We start from the raw sequence: 9371 nt of genomic DNA on the forward strand, positions 1-9371 counted from the left end.
ATTTATAGCCTTACCATACCTGGATTGATTTATTGCCATATAATTACCATATTCGAAATTTCCTGAGTTATGACCTTACCATACCTGGATGGATTTATTACTATAATAATCATATTTGAGATTTCTGAGTTTATAGCCTTACCATACGTGGATTAATTGTGATTAATTACCATAAATACATTGGGTGTTGCCGGTTAGACGAGAAAAGAGGAAAACCGGTGAGAGGGTGGTGGTGGGAGGTGGGACGAAGAAAAACCAGACGAAAAAAAGCCAGACGAAAATAAATCGTGGAGACTATTCACCAACTCAGATTTCCTTCTCTTTCGCTGAACTCGGGAAATCCTTCCTGCATGTGACGCACGGCCTTAACTGCCCTGCAATCTCCACGATTATCTTCCCTACATACACGTGATTGTTTCCTTCTCATTTGTTAACAGATTGGCTAGCACCATTATATATCGGGAGCAAGAAAATCGCCCGAGATATCGCTCCGTTTTATTGAATCGATTGTGTCTGGTTACCTTAAGTTAATTGATTGCGTTTGGAAAGAATTGATTGTCATGCATGATTGCGTTTGGAAAGAATTGATTGTCATGCATGAATCGGGGACGTAAGGGGGGAAACGGAACCTGACTGCGTGCGGTGAATGGGGTGGGGTAGGGGTGGGGATGGTGTGATGAAAAAAACCGGTTGAAAAAAAAACCATGGTAGGTGGGACGAAAAAAAACCATGGTAGGTGGGACGAAAAAAAACCTGAAAGCGAGACTACCAACTGCTCCATTAGGAGTAGAGATTTCCGACGGAACAAGTCCAAGAAACCACGCGACAGTCTGGCGCGCATCACGGAGGCTGCCAGCGCCCGTCTTTCCCATGAACGGCTAGCTAGCTTGGCAGCACCGGCGAAACTTTGTTCCTTCCGGCGTGGTGACGCGGCAATCGGGCCAATTCTCCGAAAAGATTTATGAGCGAGAATCGTGACCGGGGAGCAGGAATCGTATATTCAACAGCTTCCGCGACTGCGACGTGCGCGCCTACTTTTCCACGCAGCTGAGCATATTTGAATATCTGATGCCACCAGCCAGTCCTTCTGGTTATGCTCCTCGCTTCTCCTTCGTCGCGTCGTCTTCGTCCCCTTCTTGACGAATGAGTTATATAGACAGCTACCTCGGGGGGCTCCTCAACGAGCTGAGCGTCTCAGGGTGCGGTGTTCAGGTCCAGGTACTTTCTCTTCTCCTCCTCCTATGTAGGTGGTTCTCTTGGTCTGTTTCAAATCTGATGAGAAGTTCAGTTCTTCTGACCATGTGTATCTACTCCAGTCGAATTAGCTCCTCCATCGGCTTCTGAAGATGGGAAGTTCAGGGTTTGAGCAAGCAAAGGTAGCTCCTGACCTGAAACAGCTCCTTCCATTTCTTTGGCTTCTCATTTCTGTGATGTTCTGACATGGTTGTTCTTGCTTCAGCCACACTTGCACGTCGACTGTGCTCGGCCACCAGCAATAACTTGGCAGAGGAAATTCGACGATGAAGGCAAGAAGGTTGCTATGCTTAGCATGACCACTGATGTCTTGACAATTGTAAGCAAGCATGTCTGTCACATGGACTGTACCTTTCTAAATTTTGCATTTAGAACCAAGGATGCGTACTACCTTTGCAACATAAACACTGACCATGGCTGTGCTGCAGATACCCTTGATTTTTAAAATGCTTCGACTACACGTCGAAGGAATAGCGAAAAACCAAGTGAGTCGCTCTTCTGTCACTGAACATTCAGCTAATCTGTCTACCAGCATGCACATGTAGTTGAAATGCCGGTGCAAATTATTCTGCCTAGTCAGTACTCAATAGTAGCCAGTGAAATTGCTGAAAACTTGTTCTCTTGTTTCGCCAAGATTGCGGTCTATGATCCGCTCAGGAAATGGATGGACAACTGCTACCGCGGGGTACCCCTCGGCGGACTAGGGTAAGTTCTTTCGATGTTTCTGGTCCTGATTTTGCTCTGAGACTTGCCTTGGTTGTGCTGTGACATTCATGCATGGCCCTGCAGCTGACTGAACTTCAGATGACAGTTCTATTCAAAGTACATTCTCTTCTTCTTTTCAGTTCAGGAAGCATAGGGAGAAGCTACAGAGGGTACTTTCAGCAGTTTCAAATATTCCCCAGGATATACGAAGAGAAGCCTATCCTGCCCAACCAGTTCTCAGTAATAATAAATTTACACTTGCTTTCATTAGTCGCAATCCTCAATTTATGGTGGAAAAACGTCTTATATTGCCCACTTATTTTCACCTGTCTAGGCATTCGTTTCGCGGCCCGGCGGGAAGAGCTACTCCACAGTGTTGTCGGCACCAACTGCTGATCTCCTCAAGTAAGCAGTGAAATCCTCACAATCTCACCTGTATATCGTTCATCTGATTATGCCAGCCAGAGATACCATATAAAAAATGATGCACAATTGCAGGGGAATAGATAAAGCCGGTATCGGGTCTTGGGACTGGAAGCTGAAAGAGAAGAATTGCAACTACCATGGCTTGTTCCCAAGATCTTGGACTGTATATGATGGTACATTTCTTACCTGACAGACATAGTTGTCGCCGGTAACAATGCCGATTAAGTTTGTCTGGTAGAACCTACTAACCTTCTATTTTCCACAATTGCAATGTAGGCGAGCCTGACCCTGAAATCAAGATCACCTGCCGTCAGATATCGCCCTTCATCCCTCACAACTACAAGGAGAGCAGCTTTCCCGTCGCGGTTTTCACTTTTACGGTACATTTTCTTCTTGAGCAAATCAAACAAATGATGCCACATGAGTGATTCAGTACTTAAATTTTGATCCCTGATGCTTGCACCAGGTGCAAAATTCTGGGAGCACACCTGCGGATGTCACATTGCTCTTCACATGGGCAGTAAGTGCAAAGCCAACACTCTGCTCTTCAGAACAGACACAACATCTTTGTAGCCAGGATTTGACCTTAATTTCCATGTTCGTCCGTGTAGAATTCCGTGGGTGGAAAATCAGAACTGACGGGGAATCACATCAACTCCAGAATCAAGTAACGAGCACGACAAAATTCGCTTGATGCGATGTGGTAACGGGCAGCAAACTCTCTGACAATGACAAGGTCTTCTTCCTTGTTGCGTGCAGAGCGCGCGACGGCGTCCATGGCGTCCTTCTACGCCACAGGACGGCGGACGCGAACCCTCCGGTGACGTTCGCGATCGCGTCGCAGGAGACCGGCGACGTCCGCGTCACCTGCTGCCCGTCCTTCGCGATGGGCCCGTCCAGCCCCGGCGGCCGCGACCAGTTCACGGCCAAGGACATGTGGGACGAGGTCAAGAAACATGGTTCCTTTGGTGAGGCCGCCGGCGGGGCGCCGAATGCGTCGTCGGGGCCTGGATCGTCTATTGGGGCGGCGGTCGCGTCGACGACGACGGTGCCGGCGGGGGGCACGCGCGTGGTGTCGTTCGCGCTCTCGTGGTCGTGCCCCGAGGTGAAGTTCCCCGCCGGGAGGACCTACCACCGGAGGTACACCAAGTTCCTCGGCCTGGATCGAGACTCCGCCGCAGAACAACTGGCTCACGACGCCCTTCTCGGTGAGATTTCCAAGGGTTCTTGGTCGATGAAGATTTCTGAATCTCTCTGAAGATTGAGATTTCTTGAATATTTGTTGTGTCTGCGTGTAGAACACATGGAGTGGGAGTCGAAAATCGACGAGTGGCAGAGGCCTATCCTGCAGGACAAGAGGCTGCCTGAATGGTAAGAAATTCAGATTAAGCTCAGTGTCAATCACTGACATATTTTCCCCATTAAACCGCCAAATTATTGAATTAGTCATAGTTTGATTCCAGAACAGAACAGGTGATGACATGATTGTTTTTCAGGTATCCGGTTGTACTGTTCAACGAGCTCTACTATCTCAACGCTGGAGGCACCATTTGGACAGGTAATTTACACTGATCCGACTGAACTCTGAAGTCACAAATTTATCTTCGGCAATGGTCCGAAATCTGAACTTTTCGTTTGTCACAGATGGGCTGCCTCCGAAGAAGACCAGCTTTGCCTCGTCAAAGTACGGGTCGACGACGGAGTCCTTCACTCTCGACGGGTTCCGCGCAGGTGATCTCGCTGTGGACGGTATCCTGAGCGCAATGTCGACGGCGGAGGAGCGGCTGGAATCATCGTCGGCGTTCGGCGCGGCCCTTCTCGGCGACGGCGAGGAGAACGTGGGGCAGTTCTTGTACCTGGAGGGGATGGAGTACCACATGTGGAACACCTACGACGTTCACTTCTACTCCTCCTTCGCGCTGATCTCCCTCTTCCCGGAGATCGAGCTCAGCCTCCAGCGCGACTTCGCCCGCGCCGTCCTCCTCCACGACCCGCGCCCCATGCGCACGCTCGACGGCCTCGACGTCCCACGCAAGGTGCTCGGCGCCGTGCCGCACGACATCGGCCTGGCCGACCCCTGGTTCGAGCTGAACGCGTACATGATCCATGACCCGTCGCGGTGGAAGGACCTCAACCCCAAGTTCGTCCTCCAGGTGTACCGCGACGTCGCCGCCACCGGGAATGTTGCGTTCGCGACGGCGGCGTGGCCGGCGGTGTACCTGGCCATGGCGTACATGGACCAGTTCGACCGTGACGGGGACGGTATGGTGGAGAACGAGGGCCGGCCCGACCAGACGTTCGACCTGTGGTCCGTCTCCGGGGTCAGCGCGTACACCGGCGGTCTCTGGGTCGCGGCCCTTCAGGCGGCGGCCGCCATGGCGCGCATCGTCGGCGACCCCGGCGCGGAGGGGTACTTCCTCGAGCGGTACAAAAGGGCGCAGCGCGTGTACGACGGCGAGCTCTGGAACGGCTCCTACTTCGACTACGACAACAGCGGCGGCGCGACTAGCAAGTCCATCATGGCCGACCAGCTCGCCGGGCAGTGGTACGCGCGCGCGTGCGGGCTGGAGCCGGTCGTGGAGGAGGAGAAGGCACGCAGCGCGCTGGGGACGGTGCTGGACTACAACGTGATGCGCGTGCAGGGCGGCGCGGTGGGGGCCGTGAACGGGATGCGGCCGGACGGCGCCGTGGACGCGTCGTCGCTGCAGTCCAAGGAGGTGTGGGTCGGGGTCACCTACGGCGTGGCCGCCGCCATGCTCCACGAGGGCATGCCGGAGGCGGCGTTCCGGACGGCGAAGGGCGCGCACGACGCCGGGTGGGGCAGGGACGGGTTCGGGTACGCGTTCCAGACGCCGGAGGCGTGGACGTCCGACGCCGGCGGCGGGTACCGGTCGCTACACTACATGCGGCCCCTCTCCATCTGGGCGATGCAGTGGGCGCTATCGCCGCCGGAGCTCCATTGGGACCTCCGGGTGGTTCCGGGTTCGGTGTCCGCCGTAGCGTCGCCGGCGGAGGTGGACCTGGCGCGGGAGAAGTTCGAGAAGGTGGCGAGCATGCTGAGGCTGCCGGAGGAAGTGCAGCACAAGGGGTATCTCAGAGCTATCTACCAGGTACTCCGGCAGATGCTGCTCCCGGAATCCTGATTCTCACGGGTGGAACTTCCAACTTCAGCCCTGAAACATTCCGTCGTAACGTCTAGACAATCTCTCAGAGAGGCGTCTTGATAAAGCATTCCGTCTGGAATATCATTTGTGGGATCTTTTGATTAGCACAATTCTTAAAGCAAGCCTATGGGGAAATATACGTAAAAAGAACAATAATCCTACACTCATGGGCTGTTTAAAGGCGCTTTACAAAACCTTCCAATTAATCTTCAATCCCCCATTGAATTTCACTGGGGTGGGCCCCAACCCTCTTCCTGTCTTCCGATCGTTTTGTCCCGAAAGCAACTAGTTAATGAGTGCTCCTTAGGGTTCTCTACCATTCGTCATGTGTCGCGCTCTGGGAATCCCTCCAGATTTTGTTTTTTTAATATATATTTTGCACGCGTTTTTGGCCTTTTAAACGGATTTTTTTAATGTTTTGATTTTCCATCGGTCTTCCTTAACTTTTCGATAAACAAAATTCAAAAGAAAAAATTACACGAAAAAACTCGTTTTCTTTTTTTGTTTCGCGAGAGTCATGGTTTTGCTTCCGAGAGAGGTACGGTTTTGCTTTCGTGAGAGTCACGGCCATGGCTCTCGGAAACAGAAAAAACTCGTTTTTTGTTGTTTTTTCTTTCGCGAGAGTCACGGTTTGCTTCCGCGAGAGACACGGTTGTGCTTTAGCGAGAGTCACGGCTGTGCCTCTCGAAAACGAAAAAAAAGTGTTTTCTGTTTTTTTTTCTTTTGCGAGAGTAACGATTTTGCTTCCGCGAGAGGCACAGTTGTGTTTTCGCGGGAGTCACGGCCGTGCCTCTTGAAATGAAAAAAAATACGTTTTTTGTTTTTTTTCTTTCGCGAGAGTCACGATTTTGCTTTCGTGAGAGGCACGCTTTCGTGAGAGGCACGATTGTGCTTTCGCGAGAGTCACGGCCGTGCCTCATCGGAAACGGAAAAAAATACGTTTTCTCTTATTCTTCTTCCTTTTCCTTCCGCGAGAGTCACGGTTATAATTTCGTGAGAGGCACGGGCGTGCCTCTTTCAGAAAGGAAAAAAAACCCATACACCCGGTTCAGTTTTTTCGTCCAGTTTTTTTCATGAAAAAAATTCATCAAAACCTATCAACATGGGATCTAGTTTTGAAAATCTCGACGCGAGAAATCCAACGATGAAAGCAGTTCGAGATTTGAACGCACAGTTTAAGAGATAAAACGTTTTGAATAAACAGATCTACGATAAGAGGGAAAACTTTCAGGTTGCGACAAATGGCGCACATGCAGCGCGTCACTTGTCGCAACCTGGGGAGGTCGGGGTGATCTTTGCAACGAGTACTCCTCAACTAGTGATTTCGTTTTGTTCCACGACAGGCTGTCCATTGAATCCGTGACCATCCATTCTCCTCCCCGTGCGTGTAGCCTTGCCCTAAAATGAAAGGTAGAAATGCAAATTTCAAAAATAAAAAACACAAAGTTGTAGTGTAACTCGAGTTTCATGGTACCTCATGACCAAATGTCTTGTGTGCTTGTAAATTTTAGTGTCCATATGACAACCAACGAGCTCAAAAAAAACCCTGCTCAACAGCACACACAAGTTTGAGCACCAATTTTGTTATTTTCTCTATGGACTCTTAGAATGTCATTTGGACACAAAAGGTTGCAAGCGCCTAAACATTTCATCATAATCCACCCCACAAAGTTCAGGATTTTTGGAATTTCTACTATTATTTTTATTTTACTGTTCATGGAGGTACCATGGAGCTCTTGCTATGAAAAACTGTTATCAATAATAAATAGTCCTAAGTAAGGTTCAACGGAAGTGGCACTTCAATTTTTTGATTGAGAGCACACTATTTAATTGCGCACGTACCCGCCACCTCTCTGGAAGAAAAAATATATTAGAATTTCTTTGCCTCCCACTATCGCAGGCTCGCCTTATCTTCGGTGACCCTAGGACCATGGAGGCACGGTGGAACGTGGCTCTTGCCAGCGGGAGGGATCTTGCTCAGCCTTTAGTTGTTTTTGTCAGTTCATTTAAAGTTTGTGTCCTACTTGGAAAGATGAGGGTGTAACACCCTCGATGCGACTATATCTCCTACATGTCGAGGCACGACTTAGAGGCATAATCGCATTGAAGACATATGTCGCAAGTTAGGCAATCTTCACAAACATCCCAGGTAATAGATAATAAAAGGGGAGATGACATTACATCAACCAAACACTCATGGCCCGACTACGGCGTCAAAATAAAAGAGAACCCAACATGCGACACGGTCCTGATCACTCCAACTGGGCACCACTACTGATCATCAGGAAAGGAAACATAGTAACATTGAGAGTCCTAGTCGAACTCCCACTTGAGCTCATACGCGTCACCTGGAGCGAAATCATCGGGCCCTGCATCTGGTGTAATAGTAATCTGTGAGCCACAGGGACTCAGCAATCTCGCACCCTCGCGATCAAGACTATTTAAGCTTATAGGTAAGACAAGGTAAAATATGTGGAGCTACATCAAGCGACTAGCAAGTATGGTGGCTAACTTATTCGCAAAAGAGAGCGAGAAGAGAAGGCAAAGCGCGAGCGAGAAACTAGAGAGCAACCTGCGCAAACATTACTCCAACACCGTGTCCACTTCCCGGACTCCGCCGAGAAGAGGCCATCACGGTAACACACTCAGTTGATTCATTTTAATTAAGTTAAGGTTCAAGTTATCTACAACCGGACATTAACAAATTCCCATCTGCCCATAACCGCGGGCACGGCTTTCGAAAGTTCAATCCCTGCAGGGGAGTCCCAACTTAGCCCATGACAAGCTCTCACGGTCAACGAAGGAATAGACCTCCTCCCAAGACGTTCCGATCAGACTCGGTATCTCGGTTATTCAAGACACTTCGACAGGTTAAAACAAGACCAGCAATACCGCCCGAATGTGCCGACAAATCCCGATAGGAGCTGCACATATCTCTTTCTCAGGGCACACTCAGATTGTCTAAACTTCCGGTAGGCCAGCCCAGAGTTGCCCCTGGTAGCCACCGGCGGCTGACAGTTTGGACCAACACTCAGAGGAGCACTGGCCCCGGCGGTTAAAATAAGATGACCCTTGAGTCTGCAGAACCCAAGGGAAAGAAAAGGATAGGTGGCGAATAGTAAAACCAAGGTTGGGCATTGCTGGAAAAGCTTTAATCAAGGCGAACTATCAAGGGGTTCCCATTATAACCCAACCGCGTAAGGAACGTAAAAATCCGGGAACATAACACCGATATGACGGAAACTAGGGCGGCAAGAGTGGAACAAAACACTAGGCGAGAGGCCGAGCCTTCCACCCTTTACCAAGTATATAGATGCATTAAGATAACATAGCAATATAATGATATCGCAACAAATAAATAAATGTTCCAGCAAGGAACGGCCTCCAATCTTCACCTGCAACTAGCAACGCTATAAGAGGGGCTGAGCAAAGCGGTACCATAGCCAATCAATGGTTTGCTAGGACAAGGTGGGTTAGAGGTTTGACATGGCAATTTGGGAGGCTTGAAAGCAAGTGGTAGGCATCGTAGCATTGGCATAGCAAAAGAGCGAGCAAACTAGCATAGCCAAGATAGTAGTGATTTCGAGGGTATGATCATCTTGCCTGCACAGTTGTCAGAGTTGACTGGATCCTCGAACGCAAACTCAACGGGCTCCTCATTAGCGAACTCGTCTACCGGCTCTACCCAACAAGACAAACAAGCAATAAGGACACAATCAACCACGTGCAAGACTCAAACAATATGATGCAAAGATGATATAGTATGCGGGATGCGATTCGGGATGCAAAATGCAAGATATGACAGGAAATGCATGAACCTGG

General features: G+C 49.8%; 1 protein-coding gene across 1 annotated transcript; it reads left to right on the plus strand.

Moving 5' to 3' along the window:
* The first annotated feature begins 887 nt into the window (after positions 1 to 887).
* LOC119331805 (non-lysosomal glucosylceramidase-like) lies at positions 888 to 5710 on the plus strand. Its single transcript, XM_037604980.1, has 15 exons — positions 888 to 1218; positions 1317 to 1376; positions 1460 to 1573; positions 1683 to 1739; positions 1889 to 1959; positions 2100 to 2199; positions 2294 to 2364; positions 2458 to 2558; positions 2662 to 2765; positions 2852 to 2905; positions 2997 to 3052; positions 3145 to 3593; positions 3684 to 3756; positions 3882 to 3943; positions 4030 to 5710. Exons 2-15 carry the CDS (start codon positions 1347 to 1349, stop codon positions 5526 to 5528), a joined length of 2841 nt encoding a protein of 946 aa, XP_037460877.1. The 5' UTR covers positions 888 to 1218; positions 1317 to 1346; the 3' UTR covers positions 5529 to 5710.
* The last annotated feature ends 3661 nt before the right edge of the window (positions 5711 to 9371 follow it).

Source organism: Triticum dicoccoides, chromosome 7A (genome assembly GCF_002162155.2).
Source record: "Triticum dicoccoides isolate Atlit2015 ecotype Zavitan chromosome 7A, WEW_v2.0, whole genome shotgun sequence".
In the NCBI taxonomy this organism is placed as follows: Eukaryota; Viridiplantae; Streptophyta; class Magnoliopsida; order Poales; family Poaceae; genus Triticum; species Triticum dicoccoides.

What these genes read in the sequence shown, in the direction of transcription:
- LOC119331805 (XM_037604980.1), top strand. Translation starts at nt 1,347, where the DNA reads ATGGGAAGTTCAGGGTTTGAGCAAGCAAAG. An exon ending in AAGGAATAGCGAAAAACCAA is followed by an intron (nt 1,740 to 1,888) that starts GTGAGTCGCTCT and finishes TGTTTCGCCAAG; the next exon opens with ATTGCGGTCTATGATCCGCT. An exon ending in CACATCAACTCCAGAATCAA is followed by an intron (nt 3,053 to 3,144) that starts GTAACGAGCACG and finishes TGTTGCGTGCAG; the next exon opens with AGCGCGCGACGGCGTCCATG.